Source organism: Eublepharis macularius, chromosome 1, assembly GCF_028583425.1.
Source record: "Eublepharis macularius isolate TG4126 chromosome 1, MPM_Emac_v1.0, whole genome shotgun sequence".
Lineage (NCBI taxonomy): Eukaryota > Metazoa > Chordata > Lepidosauria > Squamata > Eublepharidae > Eublepharis > Eublepharis macularius.
The window spans coordinates 141168085-141181663 of record NC_072790.1 but is presented as its reverse complement, the minus strand read 5'-3'; the positions used below and the strand labels follow the sequence as shown (position 1 = coordinate 141181663).

The 13579-nt window shown below is 47.2% G+C and overlaps 1 protein-coding gene across 3 annotated transcripts in view; it reads left to right on the top strand.

Moving 5' to 3' along the window:
* LOC129343633 (uncharacterized) overlaps window positions 1-13579 on the top strand; it is a 101011-nt gene that overhangs the window by 75717 nt on the left and 11715 nt on the right. For 2 of the 3 annotated variants that reach the window (XM_054999958.1, XM_054999978.1), the window contains one exon: window positions 6938-7006. The exons of the other annotated variant lie outside the window; for it this stretch is intronic. In XM_054999958.1, the coding sequence (XP_054855933.1) occupies window positions 6938-7006 (69 nt within the window). The remainder of the gene's footprint in view (window positions 1-6937; window positions 7007-13579) is intronic. 3 annotated transcript variants of the gene reach the window in all.

Below are 13579 nucleotides of genomic sequence, written 5' to 3'. Positions count from 1 at the left end.
ATACTATCAAGGACAGGATGTTTCTTTCAAAAGAGAGACAAGAAAAGATTCTGTCACTGATACGAGCAATTCAGAAGAAGACAAAAGCAGAGGTCATGCTACTAGCCAAGCTTCTGGGAATGATGGTGTCCTGTCAAGACATGTTGACATGGTTCAGATTCCACTCAAGACCACTACAGAGACTCCTATGACCTTTTCAAAGGATCATAGCATACAAGGGACACAGACGCATAATGATACTGGAATCTTTGAAGGAGGAAATGAGTTGGTGGTTGACACTGAGCAGGTTCGAAGAAGGGGTCCCGCTCAGAGAACTAGAAAGGAAGGTGCTGACTACATATGCAAGTCTGACCGGATGGGGAGCACATGCAACATGACACAAGGTGCTTGGTCAGTACAAGAAAGACAAAGCAGCATAAATTGGCTGGAACTGAGGGCCATCAAGATGGGGTTATGGGAACTCCAGGAGGTACTGAGAGGACATCATATACTTGTACAAACAGACAACACTACAGCAAAAGCGTATGTGAACAGGCAAGGAGGAAACAGGTACAGAAACCTGAACAGGGAGGCAGAGAAGATCATGCTCTGGGCAGAGCAGAATCTGGAATCAATAAAGGCCATCCATGTTGCGGGGGCGCAGAACACAATGGTAGACTGGCTGAGCAGGAACAGAGTCGATCATGCGGAGTGGACACTGAACCAAAAGATCTTCAATCAGCTCTGTATGAGATACGGGAGACCGAAAGTAGACCTGTTTGCTTCAAGCAAGAACGCACAGCTTCCAAAATTCTTTGCCAGACAAAAGGAACAAGGGGCATTAGGAACAGATGCACTAACCCAAGAATGGCCACAGGCTCTTCTCTATGCTTTTCCTCCTGTGAAAATAATGGGCAGAGTACTTCAAAGAGTGGTACAACAACAAGCAGAGGTGATAGTGATTGTCCCCTTCTGGCCCAGGAGGCCGTGGTTCCAGGAATTGAAACGCCTCGCGATAATGGAACCATGTAGCCTGCCACAGTGGGAGGATCTTCTCTTCCAGGGGAAGATGTTTCATCCAGATCCAGCGTCCCTGAAATTAACAGCCTGGAGATTGAGCGCCAGCAACTGTCGGACCTCGGATATGAGGACAATGTGATAACTACCATGTTGGCCTCTAGGAAGAGATCCACTAATAGAAGCTGTAACAAAACATGGCAAACATTTTACACATGGTGTAGACAGAAGGACATTGACCCATTAACAGCATCTGTGAAGGAGATTCTCTTTTTCCTTCAGGAAGGATTGAATAAGGGACTTAGTTCTAGTACCCTAAAAAGGCAAACGGCAGCCATCTCCACGATGAGAGGATCAATAGGAGGGGTATCCCTCACCGGTCACCCACATATCAAACGGTTCCTGAGGGGAACCGTGGTACTTAACCCACCTCAGGTTCGTAGGTTCCCAACTTGGAATCTGAATGTTGTGCTGAAAGCTCTCACTAAGGGACCGTTTGAATCCATGGCTACGTGTCCACTCAAGGAGTTAACTTTTAAAACCTTATTCTTAGTGGGAATTACCTCAGCTAGGAGGGTATCCGAGATTGGAGCCTTGTCAGTAAACGCAGAATTATGCGTTTTTCATAATGACAGGGTAGTACTAAGGCCTGACCCAACTTTCATCCCCAAGGTCAACTCAGCCTTCCACAGGGGGGAGGATATCGTACTGCCATCCTTCTGTAACAATCCTAAGCATGAAAAGGAGAAGGGATGGAACAAATTAGACGTGAGACGGGCACTCAGCTTTTACATGGACAGGACAAAGGATATTAGAAAGGTGGAAAACATGTTCATCTCCTTTAGGAAGATCTCTTTAGGCCAAAAGGTGGCTACATCCACTTTGAGTAGATGGATCAGGGACTGCATTATACTAGCGTATAAGAGTAGACAAATGACACCTCCAGACGGAATCACTGCCCACTCTCTGAGAGGGGCAGCCACATCGGCAGTGTATAGAACATTTCCTTCTCTGGATAGGATTTGTAAGGCAGCCACTTGGAAATCAGTACATACCTTTACGAGACATTACAAGGTAGACAAAGCAGCCTCGGCTGAGGCAGCGTTCGGAAGAAGGGTGCTACAGCACGCTTATGAACAAGTGTACCCGCCCAAAGAAGTACTGCTAGACGTATATCCTGTCAGTCAAGACTGACCCACTTCCAAACCACCAGAGAATGGAAGATTTGTATTCACTTACCGTGAAGCTTACATCTCGGTGGTTTGGAAGTGGGTCAGTCTAACCCACCCAGATTTAAGTTTAGAATGTTGGGTTGTGGTTAAATGTTGTTTTTTAGTGTTCAGTTTATTGACAGAGTGACTGGTATGGACAGACCGAGCAAACACAGCAGAGTCTAGAGGGCTTGGAAAAGAACTGGCTCACCAGGGAAGAGCCCTCCCCTAGAGGATCGTCTGATTCGACCGACCCTGAAACAAAGGAGGAGCTACTTCCCGTCAGTCAAGACTGACCCACTTGCAAACCACCGAGAAGTAAGCTTTACGGTAAGTGAATACAAATCTTCCATTTTAAACACGCACACAGAGCCGTGAATGAGGTTTTCCCACAAAATACAGTGTTTTAAAAGCAGGTTAAAAACAGAGAGTGACAGACAGAAAAACAGCCATTCCTCCTACAAAGCCCTGTTTTTTAAAAAAGCAAAAAATGTTTGGAGTGCCCATGGCTACAGAACACCCCCTTCCCCCTCCCTCCCCTGGCTGTCTTCTCCCAACTGGTGAGTGTGTTGCTGCTCCGTGGTTGGAAGGAAGCGCTGCTGATCAAGGCAAGCTGGGCTTCCATTCGGGTTTCCAGGGTGACAGAAGGAGGGCAAACTCAGCTCAGGCATTCCCCTGGCTCTGTTGCCAGGGGAATAGATTACTGGCGCCGGAGTGACTGGATCTCTGATCAGATACCGATCGCTCCATTCAAGCCCCAGTAAAGCCCCCCCCCCCCCGAACGCTGGATCAGTTGCCGTGGACGGCACCGATCTGCCGGGTCCCGATCGCGCGAACGCCATTATCGTGGGTATTTTTCTATCGTAATGCCGATCATGCCCATCTCTAATCGTGGTCAGTGCCCAACACAGCCTCAGGAACTCTACCACCTGCTTGTAGTGCTGCTGGGCCCAATTGCCCAATTACCTCCCAGTCTACTTAGGCTGAGCCCTGGGAACACTGCCTTGCTGGAACAACCAGTCCACCAGGAACAATACTGGTGATCCCAGCTACAGCGCCATGGGCCTGGTACCACTTAAGGAAACCTGACTGACCCTAACTTCAGACGGTAGGACAATATCTCCACAGTGGAAAATACAAGAGACCTCTTTTAAAATGAAAGCTGCAATCTCAGAGGAACTGATAGATCATGGTGATAGATTGCTACAATCCAATTATATTATAACAATCTAGCAATTACTGGTTTTGTTTTAAAAGGCCCTCTGGTGGCTGGAGTGTGTGTGTGTGATGGAATGGCAGCCATGGGGACTGTGGCAAGGACAATATTGCCTGTGTGGGTAGAACCTTCATTTTCCTGTCCACATGGTGTACAATAAAATAAATTTTTACTGCAATCTTTCCAAAAAGATCATATCAAACTGTGTTTGGGAAATATTACACTACAGCATAGGAAAACTCAAAAGTGAATAATTAGGGGACATTGTCATGTGGATGCTCCATAAAATCTGCTCACGTTTGGATGCCTAACCAAAGCCAAACCTCCATGCAGAAGCAACCTTAATCTTCTTTATGTGGTCTAAGTCACTGAGCCTCTTCATATGCTACTACAGGATCATGGGAGCCATTTTTCTGTGACTTTATCCTGAATCAACAATGATGTAGTATCTGAAGAAGGGCGCTTTGCCTCCCAAAGCTCATACCCTGGAAGTCTTGCTGGTCTTTAAAGTGCAATTGGACTCGAATTGTGCTCTTCTACTGCAGACCAACACAGCTTCCCACCTGAAGCCATCCCCATCAACACAGTAATGTTCATAACCCTTTGGGTGGCTGTCAACCACTCACACAAGTCCTTCCCACTTACTCATTGCCCGACCAGGCTGAAGTACAATGATTAGGTGGGAAGGAACCATATAACTGCCCATATGGATCCACTTTCCAAGTTAGCATTCAGCCTTACCATGCTGAATGCAAGCTTCAGAGATGGCAAGAAGAAATTTTCAATAAATTCCATCTACTGAGAGGTGTTTGTTCATTTTGTCAAATACAGGGCCAGGAAATCCATGGCTGATTTTTCAGTTGTTTTATTTTTTCCTAAATGCAGTTGCAGTGAGGAGGGAAGTTAATTTCAACAAGGAATTGGCATAAGGGTGGAGGGGCAGAATCCTTTCTTCCATACTTGGGGCTGCCAACTCCAGGTTGGGGAATTTCTGGAGATTTTGGGAGTGGAGCTTGGGGGGGGGGGATTTGGGGAGAGGAAGGGGCACAGCAGAGATGTGATACCACAGAGTCCACCCTCCAAAGCAGCCATTTTCTCCAGGGGAATTGGTCTCTGTTGTTTGGAGACCATTTGTAATTCCAGAAGAGCTCCAGACTTTACCTGGTGGCTGGCAAGCCTATCCACTCCATTTTCATGATCTAGCATATTGTCCTCCCACCCCCGCCCCGGTTATTATATGTAGTTGTACTACAGAACAAAAATACTGTAATATGCTCTAAGTAAGTGGTCTTCAGTCTTCAAAATGCCACCTTTATCTCCATGTGGTAGTATGGTGTCCACTGAGCTGGAAACAAGTGATACCAGAATCTCATAACATAAGAGACATATGGAAGGAAGAGAAGGAAGCCAGAGTTATGACCGAAGTCCAGGACAATGGATAGCAGATCAAGATACCCTGGGCAGGAAATGCAGAGTGCCAAGAGATGTACAGTAAGAAACAACTCAGCAGAGGCAAGTTTAGAGATTCCCCCCCCCCCAAAAAACCTATTCCTTGCTTCCAATCCCCTACCTGGCCTCACCTAGCTAGACCAGCTAGCTCCTACCAACCATCCAGTGTGCTTTGCCCAGGGGCCATGTTTTCAGTATGCAGCTTCCTACTCTTGGATAATATGCTTTGTTTGGGAGAGTGCCTTGGAATGCAAGTGTGTATCTGGAGCACTGAAAGTCAACTGGCCAGATTGTGGGGGTGGGGAGAGGAAGGGCTTTTGTGTAGAGGGGAGAAAGAGCTCTGAACTTTCATGGGGAGTGGCGTCTGCACTACTAGCTCACATGTAGAGCACTAGAGGACTAACTTCACGAGGAAGTAGGTACCAGATTGTGTCAGGTGAGGAAAATAGAATGCAAGAGTGAGCTTCTACAGGGAGGAATGTGTCTGAACTGGCTGCCTGTGCTAAAAAGGAATCCTCTCCACCACTGAGCAATGCCATTTCACTTGCTTGCTGCACTTCTCAGTGTATATGCAAAAAGAGAGGCAGGAAATATTCTGTAGGCAGGTGCAGATCTTTCTTAAAAGAATGGGGTCCCAACCCATGTGTTGAAGACCACTGATCTGGGTAGTTAGATTGTTCAGAAGGCCCTATTGATACAGAGTACTAAATATTAAAGTGCTTGCAGTTCATACTTATCATTATGGCAGCAGACTCAATCATATATGGAGCAGGGGTTAGAAGTAATGTTTAGACCAAAGGAAGCATATGGGGAAAGGGAGCAGTTAAATCCTATCTCCAGTCACAGAGTACTCTCCCCCACACGCACACACACACTTTGGCTCTAATACTGTATGGAAACCCTAGCTAGAGAAAAGTTCCTGGAGAAGAGAGGTTGTAGGATAATGTGCAGCACCACAGGATGGGTTCTAACCCCTCTCACTCATGCATTCTTGATGCTCTAAAAATTGGTCTGTACCCCCCCCCTGTTTACATCATTTGGGTAGAACCAGATTTAAACAGTGATACCTGCCATTACAATCTACAGTTTAGCTGAACCCCCTTCTCCATTCAAGTTGCAATCTCTAAGATTTGAAGTACCCATGTAAGTTTACCATCTGTACACCAGGGACCAAGGACTTGTTGAAAATAAAGAGTGGTAGCAGCCTTGCAATATTAGCATTCCTGGAGTCCAACCAAGGTTTAAGCCTTTTTAGAAGCTATCGCCTCCCCTCACCCCCACACACATTTGTCATGTTTAATCTCTTGTTTATTTGGACCAGGCTGTTTTGAATAGGCAAATATTCCATCCTACATACTGTAACTGGGAAAAATAGCATTCATTGACTTCCATGTTAATCACTTGATTATGATTTATGAGGAAGCTCTTCATCCAGATTGAGTATTTTAGGTTCCATCCTGATGCATATAATTACTTTTACCCTGCTTTCATGGAACTCACCATTCTGGCTAAAATGCAGTATTAAGGAGAAAGTCACAGCAGTAGCTTTGCTAATTTGAAAATTGGAAGTTACATGGTTCATTTCTTTTGTTGTTTTTTTATCTTAAAAAAAAGAATTAAAGCAAACCTCATACAAATTAAAATAAAAGTATGACAACAATGCTGAAAAATCTACACATAAGTATCCATAAAATGTTTTAAATATCTAAAAATAAGTCCATCCTCTGTCATCCGTATGCATATGTTCAAATATTAATAAATACAATTTATTTCTTGTTGATTTTTAAAAGTTCTTAACTGTCTTTAATTTTACTACAACACTAGTTAGCCATTTATCTTTATTGTATCTTTGCTGATTGTTTTGGTAGTTTGCAGTGATTTTAAAGTATGACTTAAAAGTTCTTTTTTAAAGTCACAACTTGCTTGACACTCTCTCTCTCTCTCTCTCTCTCTCTCTCTCTCTTCCTTTTCTGCCTCCCCAGATTGAGGCTTGAAGAAAGGCAGAATTTATTTTGGGTTCTGCTAATTCCCTGTTAAAGTTGAAGATGTTGCATTTTTCCCACAGCTGTTGTGCTCATGGCTTTCTGAAGTGCAGAAGAAGCATGGGGAGCAACCATCGAGGACTCAGCAGGTGGTAAGTCCCTTCAGCTGATCTTTATCAGGTTTGCATCATCCTGCCCCCATCCCTCAGTCTCCAAAGGAAAGTTATGGGGGAAGGGGTGGAGGTTTTGACATTATATTAAGTCTGGAAGCGAAGCCAAAGTGTCACAATATCAAGACCAAGCCAAGATTTGAAGGGGAGAAAGGGAAGTGCCACCTTTATTATGGTAATAGTAATGAAGATTGGTATAAAGAGCCCACACACAATGAGGCTAGGCTACTGTGCCATCAGCTACTTCCTACTACTGAGACTGACAAGTCTTTTTTGCTTAACTTGATTAGAGAACTACAAAGTCAAGTAAGTGGTGGGTCTCACTCTTTGATGAGCTCATCTAACTTAACAGTTCTGATTTTTCAGACTAGTTGCTCTCATATGTCTAGTCTGCAACATTACAATAAATTATAAGTGTAAAATTATAAGCATTGAGCAATAGTCCCTCAACGAGGTGGGGTGGGGGAATAAATAAAAATAAGGCTCTGGCCAACATAAGTTCTGGGTAGAAGTAGGATTGCCAGTCCCCTGCCAGGGGTGGGGGATCCTCCACCCCACCCCCCACTTACCTGGCCAGCGGGGGGGTGGGAATGCCACTTCCCGGGTGTGCTCGGGTGGCACACTCCTGCGCACCACAGCAGCCCGATTCAGGCCATTGCAGTGTGCAGGAGCCCGAATTGAGCCAAATCTGGCCACTGCAGAGCGCAGGAGCGCTCCTGCACTCCTCAGCAGCCCGATTCGGCCTGAATCAGGTCCGAATCCAGCCGCTGTGGAGCACGGGAGCAATCCTGCACTCCACAATGACCAGATTCAACCCAATACACTTCCCGGAAGTGATGTCATCACGCAGGCCAGAGAGGATCATGCCAGGTAAGTGCCAGGCCTCCAACCTCCTGCTGGGAGGTTGAGGGGACCGGGCAACCCTAGGTACAAGCCAGAAGTGATAATGGGTAACTCTAGGAATTGCAGGCCTCTATGGTATAACTCTGTGCTTTTATCATAGAGTTTCTGGAACTTCCTAAAGCTACCATTGTAGTTGGTAATTAGGCCAGAGCCTTATTTTTATTTATTTTGCTCCTGTAGCTGCTCAAAGAAAATTGTCTGGAGATTGCCTGCCATAAATAGGCAAATGGTAAGCCTACCCCTAACCCATGCATACACTCTCATGAATCATGCAAAAAGTTTGTTTTACTTATGAAATTACTATTACATGTTCCATGTCTGAAAAATGCCCCCTTTTGTCACTCTTGTTTAATAATAACTCCCAGCCTGAGAGTCCTACAAGTTTGCAAACTGTTTTGTAACTCTTTGGTCTATAAAAAGTGATTAACCTGTCAGTTTTTAAAAAAATTCTAATAGACCAATGTGGCTGCAAAGATCAGGCCAATTAACTTAAAGCTTTCTTTTCCTGGCCATTTTAATTTCAAAATCATTAACTAGCCCACCAAAGATAATTCCTCTTGCAAATTCACACTCAATAAAGAAGATGAATAGGTGCTCCATTTTGCAATTTTTGCTGCGTACTACTTTGCCAAAACTTTTTTGAGTTTCTGCCAGTCACAGGCAGTTAGGATAACCAGCCTCCAGATGGTAGCTGGAGATCCCCTGACCTTCAGGTGACAGAGATCAGTTCCCTGGAGAAAATGGCGGCTTTGAGTGGTGTACTCTATGGCATTAAACCCCACTGAGGCCCTTCCCCAAACCCCACCCTCTCCATGCCCTACCTCCCAAATCTCCAGGAATTTCTCAACCCAAACCTGGCTACCCTACTGGCAGACTGCAAAGGATCTGTACCACTATGCACTCTTCTCTGAAATTTAGTTGCCCGCAGGCTCAATCTCTATATTGAAATTGTCTTCATCTTGATTTTGTTCTTCAGGTTCTCTAGTTACTGTTCTGTTGTCTGGCTGCAGAAAGGCCTTGTTTGATTTGAAAAATTGGAGCATAGATTAGCTTTCTTTAGCTTCTTTTTTGTTCCTTTTCTTTTACTTCCTTACATTTCTGGCCTCCTGATTTGTATTTATAGCCACCACCAGACATGGCAGAATGGAGTGTGTGTGTGTTTGCAACTGTGAGTGAATTAGACACATATATTTTAGTCCTGCACATTCTACCAGAAGAAGCAGCAGCATTTGCTTCCACTGTCTCATGGTACTTTGCTTTGCTCTTCCCAGCAAGTGCCCTTCTCTCTGCCCTGTTCAAAAGGAACTCTGGGACTGGTAGTTCTTGATACATACTCAGGAGTAGACATGGGCACGAACCAAAAAAAATTAATGAACCTGTGGTTTGTGGTTCGGTGCCACCGACGAACCATGAACAAACGAACCATAATGAACATTTCCAGTTACTGAACTGGTTCGTGGTGACTGTCTGGCTTCACAAACCATGGGTGAACGCAACAAACCGGGCTTCCAACAAATACTGATTCGTTGGCCATGGACCCTCACGAACCGCTGGATTGCAAACAGACAATCTGGCAGTTCGTGGGTTTTTTTGGTTCGTAATGCGGTTCGTGCCCATGTCTACTCAGGAGGTCCAGCAGTTCAGAAAGTAGCTTGAGTTTGCTGCTTTAACACTGCCTCTGATTGGCTCCAGCACGTCTCACAAGATCTGGACAATAGATACATAAATACTAAGAAATAGATTTCTATAAATATTCTCAAGCATGAGCTACAGTTTACCCTCAATTTTTTTCCTCACGATAATGTAGGGTTCCCAGATGCACAAACTCTTGGCAGTTTGCCCCTCCGTTTGCCAATCACTGGCAATTGGTGGGATGTGGCAAGCCACCTGGTGACCACCTGCCACAAGCAGACAACCTGGGCGAGTGTGCAGTGCACACACTCTCAACCAGGTGTGACAATGTCACTTCCAGAAGTGATGTCATCATGCTGGCCACAAGAGTGCTTCTGTGCTTTGCATAGGATTGCCAGGTCCCCTTACCCTCCTGGTGGAACCTGGCACTTACCGAGCCATACAGTAATATCACTTTCAGGAGTAATGTTATCCTGCAGGCCATGGGAGTGCTCCTGGACTTCGTACCAGGCTGATTTAGGTCCCCAAATAAGCCTGAGAGCACTCCCGGGTAGAGGTTGGCACAAATCAAATTACAAACCAAAAAAACGCACGAACTGGGCCAATTCGTGGTTTGTTAACACATGGTTCATGTGACTGCGTGTTAACGAACCCCACGACTTTTTTAGGCCCGGTTTGTGCAGTTCGGAGCGGTTCGTGAGCACAGACAGGCTTGTGCCCATCCATTGATTTCCCAGGCAACGGAGGTCTGGAATGTCTGCAGACTTTCAGTTGCTGTGGAGACTCCAGTCTTAGCCCAGCTAAGCTTGATAGGCAGGTCTCCCTTCCAACCGTGGAGCTCCCAGTCTGTTACATGGGAGCCAAGAGCAGGGAGGAGATGGGCCTTCTGTAGCCATGGGAACTCCAATCTCATCCCTCCAAAACCTGTTAGGCAGCTCTGACTGTCAACCAGAGAGCTCCTGTTCTGCTCTATGGGACCTTTTTGCTATATAAGACACAGCTTTTTGCCTCCTGCTTTCAGTTTCAGCAGACAGTGGGAGAGAGAGGAGTGAACTGTTGCTGGCATTGGAGGGAGAGGGAGAGAGAGGGAGAGTGGATTAGTGAGCTTGGCGGCTGCTAGCTAGAGAGACTGAAAAGCCTCTTCTGCCTGAGTCTTGGCTTTGCTGGGAAGGGTGCCTTCTTTCCTCCACCCCACCCCTGTCCCAGCCAGGGCCTGGGCCATTTCTTGGCTCTGGCCTTGGGCTTAGCTTGACTGAGGCCTACCTACCTACCTACCCTTCTGGGTTTAACTATTAATTATATATTTTGTGCAGCTGTCCTGCTTGCTCAGGTCAGATGTCTCTGTGCGTGGGGAGGTAGGGCTCTACCCTCCTAGTCTCAGGGCTACTGCCAGGCTCTGGGGCCAAGCCAAGTGGCCACCTCTGCTGAGGGGTCACCTTCTTCTTTCTTTTTCCATTTATCGTTCTGCTCTTTTTATTTGGCGCACCTGTCCTGCTTGTTCAGGTCAGGCCTCTCTGTATGTGAGGAGGTCGGGCTCTACCCCCCTGGTCTCAGGGCCACAGCCAGGCTCTGGGGCCAAGCCAAGTGGCCACCTCAGCTGAGGGGTCACCTTCTTTCTTTTTGAATTTATCGTTCTGCTCTTTTTTATTTGGCGCACCTGTCCTGCCTGCTCACGTCAGGTCTTTCTGTCCATAGGGAGGTAGGGCTCTATGGATTTCAGGAGGAGAAATGGCGTGGGTTTGGAGCAACCTCCCTCACCCAACATCTCCTCCCCTTGGTTCTGTCCCTGCCCACAGTCCACCCCTCACTCCGTCTTCCAGGCCCAACTCCACAGCATGGCCAGTACTCCTCATATCCCCATAGCTACCGGTCCCCTTTTTCAGTCTCCCACTATGACTGTACTTCCAGACCGTTCTGAAAGACCCCTGTGTGGCACAATGCCATTCCAGTAATGGCCTGATGCTTGGGGACTGATATCTCTTTATTTTGTGCAACTGTCCTCCCTTCTCAGGTCGGATGTCTGTGTGTAGTAGGTTATGACTCCCACTCAACGGGGATTGTTGTCTCTGTCCCTTCTGAGAGCAACTTGCCCCAATCCATTGGACTTGGTCTCTCACCCTCAGACTGGGGGAGAGGGGTTCCATCCTTGCCACCACGGCTTGCAAGTGGGTGATGTCAGTGGCTGCACCCTACTACGATCCCTGATGGGACCTACTGTCTCCTCCCCGCCAGGGGAAAAAGGGGTTCCTTCCTTGCTGCCACGGCCAGCAGGTTGGTGATGCTACCACTGCTCGGTACAAGGGACAGTGTTGCACATATAGCTGTGCAGGACGGTGTGTGTGTTCCCTCTCATGGTACCTGGTATATTCCTCCACCCTGACCCATGGGGATGGGGTTGCATCGTTGCCGCCACAGCCAGCAGGTGGATGATGTCCATAACTACTGCTCCTCCTCAACACGAGGGAACCCTTTGGACATAAAATTGTAGAACACGGAGGGAGGGACACCGATTTATGGGACCTGCTGTCTCCTCTGCACCGGGGGGAAGGGGTTCCGTCCACACCGCCATGGCCAGTGGATGGGTGCTGTCTGCGGCTGCATCCTTCCATCGTCAATCCAAAGGACCTGCTGTCTCCTCTGCACCGGGGGAAGGGATTCCGTCTATGCTGCCACAGTCGGAGGGGGAGTGATGTCAGTGTTCCGTCAGTGTTACCGACGATGCTGCAAGCCTTCAGCCAAGGAACACATTAGGCTAGCCTCAAGAGTCTAGAAGTAGGCACAGGGCCCATGTGGCAGCTTCTGCTCAGCATGAGGGATGGTTTGCTCATGAAGCTGTACAGGATGGTGGGAGAGCCCCAGTATCTGTGGGACTTACAATGGCCCTCCCACACCACCACGGCCAGCCCATAGGTTCTGCTGCTGCATGCAACAATCAGGATTCCCATCCTGGTGCTGAATCCTGTCCCTCCTGGTTGGTTGGGGAGGGCCTCCATCACTGTCACCATGGCCGGACCATGGGTTTTGTCGGTGGCTGCGTCTTGTAGGGCAGTGGGGGGCCTGATGCTATGTTGATCATGTTCAGTGGTGTTGTACCAGTCACTCCTGCTGCCTGCTATGGCTGGACCATGGGTTTTGTCGGCGGCCGCAGCCTACACAGGCCCAATGCCTAAGAGGGCCACAATCCCCCTACATGGGACATGGTCCTGCACTGACTCCTGCTGCCCACCACAGCTGGCCCATGGGTTATAGGGGAGGCATCCCTCAATCCACCCAGATAGGTGTTGAGGGCTTCCTTCGGTTCCCGAGTGGGAGGCGGCCAGCGATTGCCTCCCCGAGCCTGCACAGAGGGGGTGGCCACCGACAAAATCCACTGTCCATACGCGGTGGCCACCTGTTGGGGCATGTGGGTAGGCAGATGGGGAGTGCTGCCAGGTGGTGGCCAGACCCCTCTGCCCCCTAGAAGGGAGGCAGCCAGCTGACTGCCTCCGTGAGACCGCATGGAGGGGGGCGGCTGCCAACAAAACCCACTGTCCGTCATTTTCATTAAATAATTAACAATAGTTTTTCCTTATTGAGCTGCTTATTTAATCATGCATTAATGCAATAATTTCAGGGTCAGCCTTGGTTAGTAATTGGATGAGAGACCTCTATCTAAGACCTGGGCTGCATAGGCAGGCAACGGCAAACCATCTCTGTTAATCTCTTGCCATGAAAACCCCACCAGGGGTCACCATAAGTGAGCTATGACATGAAGGCACGCTCCAACACCAGGACTTGATGATATTGTTAAGATTAATAATTTTAAATAGTCTTGTAAAATAGGCTTATGTACCATTGAACACAAATTGTTCTGTGGACATATGGATGTGGTCTTTTTTGAGTAGCCATTTTACATTCATTATCTTAGTAATCTTTGTCTTTTAGCTTATCCAGTATTTATTATCCCCACTTTGCAGATTAGAGACTAAACTATGATGGTTTACTTTATGCTGCTCACTGAGTTGATTTCTGTAAAAAAAA